We start from the raw sequence: 14,956 nt of genomic DNA, 5'->3' as shown, positions 1-14,956 counted from the left end.
ATTAAGTCAAAATACTCAACATAATAATACTACTCAAAACCCATAAACAATGTTAGATGCATCCTCTCGTGGGCTAAAATATACAAACAAACTAAAGCATTATTGGTGATAAAGATCAGTGATAAAGATTACACATACAAAACAAATCAAGCCAAAAGTATACATAGTCAAAAGTCATCTAAAACATTATCGGTGTGTTTGATATATACAATTATAATAAGATAAAATAAAATAATATTATAAATTAAATTAAATTAAAAAAATTAAATTATTTTACATCAAAAAATAATTAATTTATTTTATAATTATATTTTTTATATAAATTAAATATGATATAAAATAATTAATATTTTATTTTACTTATCATCTTATACACTACTCATGACCTATATATATTAAAGATGAACCAGCAATTTAAAGCTAGTACTTCGTATTAATGTGGTCGTGCTTGCGAATGCGTACTCTGTCACCAAATTCTTCGCTGTACACCTTCTTACTCCTAACTTTACTCTTGACAATGAAAATCCCAATAATTATTGTGATTACAGCAAAATACACCAACCCCAATATTCGAAGTCGTCAATGAAAGCGACAATCCCATCGATGCCACAAAGAAGATAAACACAAGCAACAGTAAAACATTAAGCAGCTGACCGTATGGAACCCCAGGGAGGATAAACAGTGTCACTGAAAATGTTACCAAGAAATTGACAGCATTGAAGATGGAGAAAATATTAGATAAAATAAATAAGAGAAGAAAAATAATAAAAAAAAATTGATTTTGAGGTATAAAATTTTTTTTTAAAGATAATTATATCTTTAGAATATAATAAAATTTCAAAATTTTCAATCAGTAATAATGAAAATAATTATATTAAAAAATTTATTTATAATGAATAAATATATATAAACTTTTAGTTAGATGGTGATGACTTTATGTATAATAATAACTTTTATATATAATAATTTATTTATATTCAAATAATTATGACTGTTTGTTATATAATAATTATTTATATTCAAACATAATTATTTAGAATATAAATAAAATTAATACGAAAAGTTAACTTTACTCATTAATAACTAAATCTTTCTATCTAATGTAGGATGTACCACATTCTAAACTACCAACAATCCTCCACTAGTTTGAAATATTAATGCTTAATCTTTAACTTTTCATACAAATAAATATTATGAATACAGAAGATATCTCTCGATTTAAACTTTCAATTAGTGTATATATCTTAAAATTCTAACAAAGTTGATGGTATTCACAGAATAAACCTTAACTCCTAATATTAGAATTGAAGACATAACACACATAATACTTATTTATTCTTTGGTCAGAGGTTTATAATCATTTTTAGCACTATTATGGTCATGTGTTTATCATATTTATAAATATTTACAAGAGAAACTCCAATTTTTAATATTGAAGCAACATCACTTTTATGTTTATATAAGTAGAGTTTTCATTATGTCTCAATTGCTTTAGACATTTATAACTCCATTAAGAGTATAAAAACTTATCCTCATCATGCAATGAATTACACTAGTTTTTAAAATTTAAATGAATTTTATATTAGTACTTTATAGACATATAACAATAACTTGTTTTTACCCATTAAACTTTGTAATTAGAGGTTACTAATTCAAAGTTGGTTCCCGTTATTGGTATCTAATAGTAAGGGTTCAAATTCATTCTACTTGTAGTACTACTATCTAAATATCTTGGAATTCAGTTTTCTTTTATGGTAATTACTTCACTTGAAATTGAATCTCTAATATAATCACTTCAGACTAATATGTCCAAATTTTTAATTTTGTATATCATTTATATACTCTAGACATTATTGCTCTAGACATTGTTGCCTCATTCTTATCATTTTAAGAAATAGTTGATTTTGGTTGTGGTTACAACTTTATACTCATAAATTTCAACCATTCTATTTTCATACTTTTATACATCTTTAATAAAATTATACTTCTAGTACAATTGGATAAACTAAATGAATAAATCAAACCATTTTAGTCCCTTTAAGATTTTTAAAGACTTTTTATTATTTTAATTTAATAAGTGTCTAAACTTATTAGCTTGTATAATTTGGTTGTAAAATTATACTAAAATCTCACAATAATATGGTAGTAATTTTTTATTTCTTTTGATTTTTATCACCCCCACTATGTGCAAATATGCATTCTTTTATTAAAGAATGTCTCATTCAATTGTCAAGATATCATATATACTTAATCAAGTTGCCATTTCATTTATCTTTTCACTATTTACTTTTTTTTTTTTAAATATGAGGCCTCTAAATCCACCTTTAGTGAAAGATAACTAGCAAATATCTTAACATTTCTATAAAAGTTTCAAAACTTTTATATTTTAACTCAATATAAAAATTTACATTAATAAGTAGATTTCAAATATAATTATGCTTTTATAATCTCCTTTTAAGACTTTTTATGTCAATTCATAAATACTTATATGAATATATTTCATCATGGACACTATTAATAATTTTTATAACCATGAACATAACCATTTCTATCATACAAATAGATCAAATAGCTTTCTTTTTGCTATTATAAAAGTTTTCATATTCACAAAATCTTTGAATCACTCATGGCTTCCAAAATGAATATATTTTAAAAATTTCACTATATAAAACCATATATAATAAATCATTTGTACAATCCATGAATTAAACCATATACATAACAAAAAGTTACCACAACATGATCAAGATTATGGTATCAATTTTGGCTTATGGCTATAAGCCAACCATAATAATCCATATCATACCTACAAAATCATGTAAATTTAGCTATTGGATTTATCTCATTTATAGTGATAGCTTTTAGTGAAAATCAACAATCTCAAATTTCCAATGCATATATTAATTGCCCAATGACTAATTCTAAGTTCATGACTATTGAAACCTCTAAATTTAATTTTAAAATTTTATGATAATATTATTTTTCCATCATTGTGCAGCCTATATATCTTTGTTATTTATCACTTTTAATTGGTCATAACATTTTTGGATATATAATAAATTAAAGCTTTACTTATAGGACCAATGTACCTATGAACAATAAGAGTGTATGGTATATTTAAATCCAATTTCAAATACTTTCACAATCATTTTGTGATCAATATGTTCATATCTAGATCACCATATCAACTTAAGTCATGAAATATAAATCCAAAGAATCATTTTCATAAAATAGTGTAAACAATAATTATAATATGAGTTATACTCTTATTTTATGCAAAAACTCAATGATGAATTTGTATTGGTTAAATCATTAATTAGTTAACTCGAAGGCTTACGGGTTTCACAAACCAATATTATTATCTAAGCCAATATGTTAATATGGTGTATAATCAACTAAATCATTGCCATTGTCATGAAACTCTTGAAAACCTCGAAAACTTATTCACTTTTTATTTTAACAACCTACAAAAAGCCATTTTTCTAAGTATAAGAAGCAAAAATATCTTCATTGTTTTTAACCAATAATATATTAATTGGATGAGGGCATTCTATCTCCATAGTCCTATCTTTCTTATATGTATAAGAAAGAAAATTTTACCACATTCAGTTCATTGTCGTAATATATGGCAAACTGTAGCAATATTTTCCATGCCATCACAAAATGAAATTAAACACCTGCATCTATTAGTGCCTTCGAAACATTGAATTTGCATGGTCTTTTCTAATTAATAAACATGGCTAATTTAGGCATTAATGAGCATCTTTCAAAATGCTAGTAACCAACAAATGCTTCAATATTTTTTATTGACATGCCTTTTCTTTTAATCAATCATCTAATTAGTCTAAATCGTTGGCTAAATTTTAGTTAGTGATACTAACATAAAATTTGCAAAATATAGAGATGCCATAAATATACATACTTAATGTATTTTACATTACCACCAGCCACAATTCTTTATGAAATTATATATTCATTACATATAATAAACTTGCATTAACTTATAATATTATAAATTCAAACAATTTATAAATTCTATCATTAACGAGAATAATATTTTAAAACCCAGACTTTTATAAACCTTAGAGTTATAATAGTTTGATATTTTCTTTTTAAACAAGCATCTCTTTAATCTCCTACCTTTTGTAAGCCAATTTCATCAATCATTGTTATACAACAGGAACATTTATATTCCAAATTCTTAAGTTTATTTGTCTTGCTTTAACCATCAAACACAAATTGAATTATACCTTAAAAATCTTTTTTTTATGATTGTTCACAATAAAATTTTATTTTGTAAAATTACTTTTAATGTAATACACCTAGCAGATAAAATACATGTTACACTGCCCATGTTTCTGATAATAATAATTATTTGATCTATTATCCACCAATTAATCGATGCAGCACCATATTTTCGTGAAAATCAAACACTAAACAAAATTTGAACCAATAATAAATTTAAAACAATATATATCAACCTTTTGATTTATAAACAACCAACAAAATTAGAACTACACAAATAGGTTGACTCAACTTATTATCTCAATTTTGTGCCATGATTTAAAAATAAAACTAATATTGCAGTCAAATCTTATTTTCTGCATATATTCTCCACTTATATATAATTTTTCATGGTAAATTCCATTACCTATTTCTGATTGTTTTCATAGAAACCATGGGACAATTTGCCTATTCTCTATATGATCAAGACATGACAACTAAATATCGACCATTCCATTAGAACTTAATTTAATTGGTTATTTGATAATAAGTGATAATTCTTTTGGTTGTAAATCAATTCATGTCTTTCTTTTTTTTTTATGTTTTCAGGCTATTTCCCATCCTAGTTTTTATAGGCATTGATTTTCAAATATACATAATATAATTTATTAAACCCAATTGTGGAGCTAATTTCAGTATATGCATAAAGTTATGAAATATATTTAATATTTTGTATATTGTGTTTTAACTTTACACACTAATGAAATTATATGCATAAACTTATGTAATGTAATCAATATTTTGCATATTGTGTTTTGACTTACACACTAATAAAATTAATTATTAACCTCATTCAGTCAATTTTCTTACCAACAATTATGTAAAAAATAAAATACAAACTTCTAATGAAGATCTTCATGAAAATTAACTGTTTGGTCCATGAAAATATTAAGTCTTTAACACTTTAAGCCTCCTCTAATATTAATCTCCAAAGCATAACAATTTCTTTTCTTTTTATCTTCCTCGGGCGAAATATAAATTTTTCATAATTATCTTTAAATTGTTTATAAAAAGATAAATAAGATAAGAGAAATAATATAAAATATTTTGGCTTTGAGATGTGAAAAACAGTTTTTTAAAAGCAATTATGTCTTTAGGATATAACAAAGCCTCAAACTTTTCAATTAGAAATAGTAAAAATGATTATACTGAAAGATTTATTTATAATGAATGAACAAACATAAACTTCTGGTTAGATGGTTATAACTTTTTATATAATCATGACGTTTATAAATAATAATCTATTTATATTCAAATAATTATGATCATTTATCATATAATAATTATTTCTATTCAAACATAATTATTTAAAATATAAATAAAATTAATACAAAAAATTAACTTTACTCGTTAATAATTAAATCTTTTTATCAAATATGGAATTGATCATATTCTAAACTACCAACAAAAAGTCTTTTTCAAATCTTGACAAAGTTGGCAACATTTTCGGTTTAACTTAGAGTAAGTCTTTTTCTTCCAAAATTTGAGTAAGAAAATTTGTAACATATGGAGACTTTTTGTGCATAAGTAGCTGGCCTTTTCCTTTCTTTTTTTTTTTTTTTCAAGTGCATTTGCTTGGAAAAGCTTACTAATTACATCAAAGACTTTGGAACCCATATACACACTGCTAGCATTGGTTTTCTTAGTTGCAACCGGTATTGACTTTGAGCTGTTATGCTAGCTGTGTTTCCCTCTTTTTGCAGCTCATATGATGACATCTCAAGTAGACCTATGATAATTCTATAAAAAATAAAATTATCAAATATCAGTGGCAAATTGATGATGCTTGCTTAACTTTGTGAATGGTAATACTGACTAGTCTGATGCTTTTAGATTTCAAATATTAAGAGATCTAATACCAAATTAAAAAAGAGATATATCCGGCTTCATTCCTTTTTGAGAAATGAAAAATATCATACCATATTATTTATTTAGCTATTTACTTTTTGAGAAAATTTTGCTCTAAAAATTTCTTGATTGGTACAATATTCTTGTGCAGGTGATAGAGTATGTCCAATAATTACAAAAGAGGGTTTAAACGGGATGGAGTTCCTAGCCCACAAAATTAAAGCCATGGGTATGTTTTTATATAGACCTGGCAATCTAAAACACGACATGATGACACAACACGAATACAATACGAAAATAGAACACGAAGGTGACATGGCTTAAAATTGTAATAATAACTATATATGGATTGAACAAAACAAAAAAAAATTATATTTTATATTTTCTTGTCGACATGAATTATGACATGTAATTTTCATGTAAAACATAATACAAATACACAATTTTAGTATTTTACACGATACAAATACACGAGTCATCAGGTCTATTTTTATATTAAATGCTTTCTATCTTTGAAGTTTCGATAATATGTTTTTTTTTAGATTGAGCAATTAATTTACTGTTTAACAGGCATGCTTATAATGATTTGTGTATATCCTCTTCATTAAGCTATTAGATATTCTATGATTTTTTTTTTTCATATGGAAAATTCAGTTTCATTAGGCTTATTAAGTATAAAATTGTTTAAAATTTTTTATCGGCATAAAATGTTTGGAGGTAGAGAAAATTGCTCAAGCAATGTTTTTCCATACGTTTGTGGAATTTCTTGCACTAGTTTCCTGGCTATCGCTGTTCATTATTCAATCTATAAGAAAAAACGTGTGGATTAACAAACCATTTGCTATGATATTTACCTCAAAAGTTTTAGTTCCTATTGATTGACAATTACTTTTTACGTGTTTTGCTCACTCCTTAAAATTGTCTCTTATTGTAGAATGGCAAGCCAACCGACCATGAACTACGCAAAGATTTTGATAGTACAGATCCAAGGACAACTTGTTGGTTAAAAAAGTGGTTGTTGTTTTTCTTAAAAATTCATCGATGTATTAGGGAGCTCTCTTTCTTTTGCAATTGCCTCTTGTGGCTTGTAAGATCACATGTAACTCTTTAATGGCAAATTTATTTGTTCTAGTTCATTTCTACAAACTTGTTTATGTGAAACGCTAGTACAATATATGATTGTTGATTTAATAATAATGTTTCTGCTTTCTCATGCCAAGTATTCTTTAAGTTTTTTTTAATTGGTATTTGTATTTAGGTATTTAAATATTTATAATATCTAGTTTATAAATTTAAATTCATTTTTATTTCTTTCAATTTTTATTTAATTATAGTAGTAAATATTAAAAGAAATAAAAAAAATTTTTAATTTAGCAGCATTTGTAGTTAAAAACGCCGTTAAATTACAAAATTAGCGATGTTTGTGTCCAAAAATATCACTAAATTTAGTGATATTTTCTGACACAAACATTATTAATTAATAAATTTAACAGCGTTTGTGCGTAAAAAATCACTAAATTTAATGGTTTTTTATGCACAAATACCATTTAAGTTAGCAGTGTTTTTTTTTTTTAAACGTTGTTAAACATTAAAAAAAAAAGTCACTAAAAATCTATTTTCCTTATGAACTAGGCTATCATTTAACCAATGATTTTCTATTCAATTATGTAAATGAATATTCAAAATGTTTATTGCTGAAAACATTTTTTCGATAATGACAATTAATAAAATCAATAATAGTTTCAATAACAAATAAATAAATTGAATCAGCTTTTTGAACTTTATTTAAAACATATACAATTTCAATATATTTTTGTCTCAGTGGGAGCTTGAGCCCCACTAGACCTCATGAGTCTCCGCCCTTGAATATGTAATGACTAAAAATTTTAAGTTTTAAATTTTATAACATTGTAATAATTAATTAATGAATATTATCTTTACATTAAACAATTGTTTACTATTGAAAAATTAATTGATGAATATTATCTTTACAGTAAACAATTATTTACTATTGAAAAAGTAAAATTTTAATTATCTTAACAAAATTTCATTTCAAATAAATATTATTAATCTATAGTATTATCATTACCGTGATGCATGCACGTGTAAAATGACTAGTTGCAAGAAAAGGGTCAAACACCATTATACTATCATTAACCAGATTTCAGCTTACAGTACCTCAAATACAAAAGCAATAAAATGTAGCTAACTTCAATGACGACTCCCTTAGGTTAAGATCAGATCAAAAGGAGATGAGAAGGAATCATCCAGCTTTACCAAATAAGCATTTTTTTCGAAATTTCTGCCCACTTCCCAAGTGACTACTAATATACATACTTAAATACAACTTCGATGAAAATTACAGTCGGAGTAAGAGTAAAAGCAGCAATACACACAAGGGAAAGAACATGTACGAGGTAGAAAATCTTTCTTCTAGGAATAAACCTATGGAAAACATAATGGGCAATCCGGTAGGCCACTAGGACAGAAATTAACGACGAGAAACAGTAACTCAAAATGCGGAAAACATGGTACCAAATCTCCGACGGTTTAGTACTTTCGCCAGAACGGAGCAGTTGGTAGAATACGGAAGCCGATAAAAGCGTATAGCAGGAGCCAAAAAGAGAAAGTGTCATGAGAAGAAGCATACAGATTGTACGACTTGGGAGGAGATATGCTGTTAAACCAATGGCAGCCCAAAAGATTACAGTGTTGTACAGCCAAGCCATCAGATCAACAGTTCTTCCACTTACAAGTTCATAAAAAACAACCGTCATAATTGATAAGGATTCAGATCCATGTGAATTATCTTTCTTACTTGGAGGATTTAAAGAGGCATCGAAAGTGGCAGTTATAATTAACACAGTAACTACTAAAAATGCGTTGCGCATTTCAATTGGGATATCCTCTTTTCCTCGAGAAGCAGCTGTTGCGAGTTTTTGTAAACATGACATCTTTGATTTGAACGAAGCAATTGAAGAGTTGGGATCTTGGGGAAGAAAGGAACCACGCAAACCTCCAGCATTACTTAGCATGTTAAAAATCTCTGAATCGGCTTGCCTTTGATCCCCTTCTAAGAACAAGATATCTACAGGAGTTAAGCCCTCCAAATTTTTGGCATTGATATAGTCATGATGAAAATTTTCCACCAATGTTTTTGCCACCTGGTAAATACGTTAATTAGCCATGATATACATAAGTCAATTGGAATGGATATATGGGAATAATGGGATAGCTAGCATATATACCTGGGGTCTATTTCTGATAACTGCAATGTGCATAACAGTGTTGCCTTCAGTGTCCCCCCAACTCAGTAGTTCCTCTTCCCAACGTTGGGAAGCTGCATGGCGGCTCCTAAGAAGCCACCCCACCAAGACTTCAAAAGCTTCAAACATGTCGTTTTTAACCATAAGATGGAGAGCAGTTTCATCTCGAACAGTCACATCTTCAATAGCCTCGGGACAGACATCAAGAAACTTTATCAAAAGATCAAGGTTTCCAGTTCGAGCTAAATGATGCAAAGGAGTCAGTCCCTCCCTCCCTTTGACACGAACGAGGCCTTTATCAACCTTCAGGAGTTGAAGCACTACTTGTATTTTTTCATTTTGCAAAGCTAAGTGCATGGGGGTAAACCCACCTTTGTTAAGCTTTCTTGCAAATGATGGCTTTAAGTTCATCATCTCCATCACAAAATCAACTTGCCCAGCACAGGCTGCTACATGCAATGGGGTATCAACAAAAGGAACCTGATCAATATGCTCTAAAACATATGGATCTTCCTGAATTAATTCATACATAGCGTTAATATTTCCTGTTTGTGCAGCCTCTATCATCCTCCAATCCATAACAATGGGGACAATAAATTATGCAGAAAATTTCAGGCCACTGAAAACTAATAAAATTTGCTAGAAAAGACTAGAGCAGTTGAAATAATAATAAAGAAACATAGGATGATCTAAAAAAGGAAATGCGAACCTATATATAGAAATCTTCGCTTTTCTTTTCTTTTTTTATGGGTTTATATTTGATGCATTTTCAATGTAGACAAAACTTATATAAAGTTTTTTAAGTAAAGCTTATGAAGTTTTTATTGAGCTTGAAGTGACAAACACAATAATGTAGAAGTAATATATCGCAATAAACTCATAACAATAGATAATAATCAATAATCCAAAATACAAAAAAAATAAAACACACTAAGATTTACGTAAAAAAACCCTTCAGTGTAAAGGAAAAAAATCACAGACCACTAAGAAAATCTCCACTATCAAATAATAAATATACAAATTTTTCTCTAGCTAAAACCAGAGCTAACCAACAATTAAAGAGATAATTGAAGAAATCTCACCAAATATGTTACTCAACAAATGCACCATGAATTTGTTCCTAAATAGCTTTAAACATGATCTTCACCATTCAAAATGTACAACGCTAAATCCTAAACTTGTTGACAAAATTTCAATTTAATAGGACTACAGATCAAATTCTATTCAACCAACTCTCCCTTTTCTCTTTTCTGTCTATCTTTTCTAGTTTCTTTTCTTTCTTTTTCTCTCAGGTTTACATGCCACACAATTCTTACAAAAGAAAAAGAAAACACAACCTATATTTTTATTTGTAGGGCTTTATTTCATGGTTAAAGCCAAAAGGATTTGGGACTTTTAATTGGCTAACAATGGGCTAAATCCCACATTCCTATCAATCTTCCCCTTCAACCCCATTAGGAGGAGATTTGTCACCATAGCAATCTCATTTTGAACTTACCTTAGCTAGGAAACACATTTTGACCAAGTTATTACAGGCTTAAGTTTTTTCCTAGAAAGTGTTTTAGTCAACATATCTACTGCATTCTCATCAGTATAGACTTTCTTTAACTGCATCTACTGTTCCTTAATCAACGAATGTAGCTAGTGATATCTAACATCAATGTACTTTGTTCTAATATAGTACATGACATTCTTATTCAAATCTAATGCACTCAGACTATCATAAAATACACTATACTCTTTTTAATTCAACCTTAATTCAAGAAGAAAATGTTTTATCCAAAACATTTCTTTACCTGCTTCGATTGCTGCAACATACTCAGTTTCTATAGTTGACAAGATAACACACTTCTTCAACTGAAACTGCCATGATACAGCTCCTCCTGCAAAAGTGAACAAATATCCTAAAATAGATTTCTTATCATCAAGATCACCTACTACAATAAATCTAGCAATTTGTGACATTTTTTCTAAGTGACGCATTATATTTTGTCACGCAAAGTATGTAATAGGTGATGAAAAATATATTTCGTCACCCTTTTATATTGTTTTGATATTTCATATGACGAGATATAAAATTGTCACATGATAATGTCACCAAAATCTTACCGCCAAATTTATTTGGTGGGAAATATTTTTGTGACATTTTTATTTTAGGTGACATTATAATTTTGTCACCAATTTAAAATTTTATCTGTGATGAAATTTTTCTAATAGATTTTAGGTGACATTATTAATTTTTGTCATAAATTGAACACTTTATTTAACAATTAACGATATTACAATTTCATTAAGTCAATATATAGTGGTGTATGACGATAATATAAATGTCACAAATTTTTACTGCTAAATTTAATTGAAGGGAAATTTTTTTATGACGTTTTTTTATTTTATGTGACATTTAAATTTTGTCACTAATTTAAAAATTTATCTGTGATGAATTTTCCTAATAGATTTCAAGTGATGTTATTCGATAAACGGCTTTGTGATTTGTTTAGTGATCCTGAATACTAGGTTATTTTCTTATTCACTTTTATGTTTAATTGATATATGGTAATCTTTTTTTATTATTTTCTTAAGTTTTCATGCTTAACATCAATATATAACAATTATTCAAACGAAGCAAAAACCAAATGAAAGCTTGCTTTTTCTTATTATTTTCTTAACTTTTCATGCTTTGATATTAGATTAGCAATTATGTTTAACTATTTAAGGCAATTAATAACAATTATTAATTCTTCTCAAATATTAAACATCAATATATTGATATTTTTTCGTTCTTTTTGAAATGAAGAAGAGGTGTGAAACAAGTGCAAGAGTTAGAAAAAATGTCAAGTTAACCCATAACCAAGGATCGAGGGCCTTTGTGACTAGTCGTTATTCCATGGTAAGTTTTTAAGTTAAAAAATATTGTTCAACACCATTTTTTTCTATTTAAATACTTTTTTTGTCATAAACACTTTTATTGTATATACAATTTTGTAGCGCAAGGATGATGAAGAACCTAATAGGATGAAATTTTTTAAGACAACTCATTACTCAGAAAATAAAAGATGGTCAACACCTAAAGCTCAAGCAGCCTATGTAAGAAATTTCAAATTAAGAGTTATAATTTTATTATTGTAGTATAGTTCTTTGAGTTAACCAAGATTCCAATTAAATGCTAGGAAAAAATGGTGGAGTTACAATCAGTTTTTACTGAAGAATGAACAAAACTTAAAACTGTTAATGCTATAGTGGATGAAATGCTTGGTACTAGGTCGAGATACATTAAAGGACTTGGATACGGGCCTAAACCTAATGCTAAAACCTTATCTTTGAGTGCTGCAGACTTAGAAGAAAGTCTTAAAAGACATAGGAAGAACTTCAGCAATATAAGTCAACTTTTGGATTTTTTCAAGTTCAAATTGAAGCTATGACAAATGCTTTAGCAGCTGCTGGAATCTAAGTGCCCATCCCCCAATTTCTAGGTATATACTTGATTTTGTTGTGGTTGTGATGTTGCAAGCATTATATATCCAGTTGGTGGTACTTTTTGGTACATTGATTTTGTTGTGGTTGTGATGTTGCAAGCATTATATATCTAGGCTTTCTTTGATACCTAATTCAAAAGTGAGAATTGGTACTTTTTTATCACTCAGTTTTTAAAAATCATTTGATTTTTCTTTTTTGGCTAAGTCTTGATAAAGTTTACTTGTCAATTTCAAAGTTACAAAAACTCTTATAGTCCTACTACAAATTTCACCTTCTAACAAGTTACAACTATATCTATAAAGGGGAAGCTTCATCTCCAAATTCTCTAACAAAGGGCCCTTGCTCGATTATTGTGATTCTTGATTTGATATGGCTGCCTATGCTATATCTTTGTGTTTCTGCTTTATTTGTTTGCATGTTTATATCTTAGTTTAAGTTATTATTACAACTTTTTCCTTTTTGTCTTGATTTGGATGAGAAAACGTCATTCCTGTGATGAAAGATATATCAAAGTATGATAATAACATAGGCTCCTTAAAAGCAGGTACAATTGTAATTTTCCTATGATTTACCCAAATTAATTCAAAAATAGGCTTTAGGTAATAGTGATTACTTGTTTAAACATGAACCACCCATCTTTGGTTTATTTCCTATGATTAGTATCAACATTGCAGATTGAGAAGTTTACTTGTCAATTTTTTGACAAGTTCTATTCTTTAATAAATGGTAAGGCCTTATTTAAAAATTTCATATGTATAAAATGGATTAGCTTCTTTTTTATATTAGTTTTGATCTTATTGTGTGTATTATGGTTTGTTTTTATATTTGTTATTATTTATTTATTACAGCTTCAAGTAATACAAACTCACCAGCAATACAATCACCCTCGACATAAGATTTAGATTAAGAGCTTGAAGACAAGATTTTGATGACTACGTATTTCATAGTTATGACTCTTTGTTTTTTATATAATATTATTTCTATATGATTTTAAGGTAGACTTTAAAGAATATAATACATTTAAAAACCAATTTAAATATTTGGTGGATTTGCAAGAACACTACATTATATTATTCCACAAAAATGCTTTTATATATAGGATTTAATAACATTAATTATGTTACAAATACTCTGATGATTTATCTTTTGTCACTAATATATCATATTTAATTATTTATTTTGTGACGATTATAGCCTTTAATGACATTTTTTCATAAATAGCTAACGAAAACTAACATCACCTAAAAAAGGTATAATGTGATGTTTGATTTTATTGTCACATTTGACGTTATCTTACAACTATTTGTGACGATAATTATGTTACCAATACTATGACGATTTTGTGATGATTATAACTTTCACTGACGTTCTTCTTTATAAATAGCTAATGAAAATTAACGTCATATAAAAAAAAAAAGCATAAGGTGACATTTGATTTTATTGCCACGTTTGATATTATCTTATAATTATTTGTGATGATAATTGTGTCACCAATATTGTGACGATTTACCTTTTGTCACTAATATATAAGATTTTATCATTTATTTAGTGACGATTATAGCCTTTAATGACGTTTTAGTCTATAAATAGTTAACGAAAACTAACGTCACAAAAATTAACACATAAAGTGACGTTTGATTTTATTGTCATAGTAGACATTATCTTATAATCATTGATGATGATAATTTTGTCACTAATACTACAACAATTTACTTTTCGTCACTAATATATCTGATATTTTCTCTTTTTTGTGACGAATATAGCTTCGATGACTTTTTCTTCATAAATAGTTGACGAAAACTAACGTCATAAAAAAAAGCATAGAGTGACGTTTTATTTTATTGTCACTATAGATTCACCATAGGTGACAATATTTTACTATCGTCATATTAGACTTTCAGTGACGGTGCAAACGTGATGAATGTCATGACGTTTAATTTTTTGTCATGGAATATATAGGGTGATGAAAAGTAAATATTTAGACACATTTTTTAATGCACCACTAATGACCTAATTTATTGTAGTGACCTGTTATGTCAGCATCAGTAAACCTTTCTAAAATTGGTTATGAAATTCTATAACTA

General features: G+C 27.5%; 1 protein-coding gene across 1 annotated transcript; it reads right to left on the bottom strand.

The window, feature by feature from the left end:
- Positions 1–8,266: 8,266 nt before the first annotated feature.
- LOC111309513 (ankyrin repeat-containing protein BDA1-like) lies at positions 8,267–9,977 on the bottom strand. The gene is made up of 2 exons (XM_022908549.2): positions 9,381–9,977; positions 8,267–9,296 (listed from the first exon to the last, which is right to left on the bottom strand). The coding sequence occupies exons 1-2, from the start codon at positions 9,975–9,977 to the stop codon at positions 8,457–8,459; spliced, it is 1,437 nt and encodes a 478-aa protein (XP_022764284.1). The 3' UTR covers positions 8,267–8,456.
- Between the last annotated feature and the right edge of the window lie 4,979 nt (positions 9,978–14,956).

Source organism: Durio zibethinus, chromosome 19 (assembly GCF_047325235.1).
Source record: "Durio zibethinus cultivar Kanyao isolate XHJ-2024 chromosome 19, ASM4732523v1, whole genome shotgun sequence".
In the NCBI taxonomy this organism is placed as follows: Eukaryota; Viridiplantae; Streptophyta; class Magnoliopsida; order Malvales; family Malvaceae; genus Durio; species Durio zibethinus.
This window is presented reverse-complemented; position numbering and strand designations above follow the sequence as displayed.

What these genes read in the sequence shown, in the direction of transcription:
- LOC111309513 (XM_022908549.2), bottom strand. Translation starts at nt 9,977, where the DNA reads ATGGATTGGAGGATGATAGAGGCTGCACAAACAGGAAATATTAACGCT. An exon ending in TTATCAGAAATAGACCCCAG is followed by an intron (nt 9,297 to 9,380) that starts GTATATATGCTA and finishes CGTATTTACCAG; the next exon opens with GTGGCAAAAACATTGGTGGA.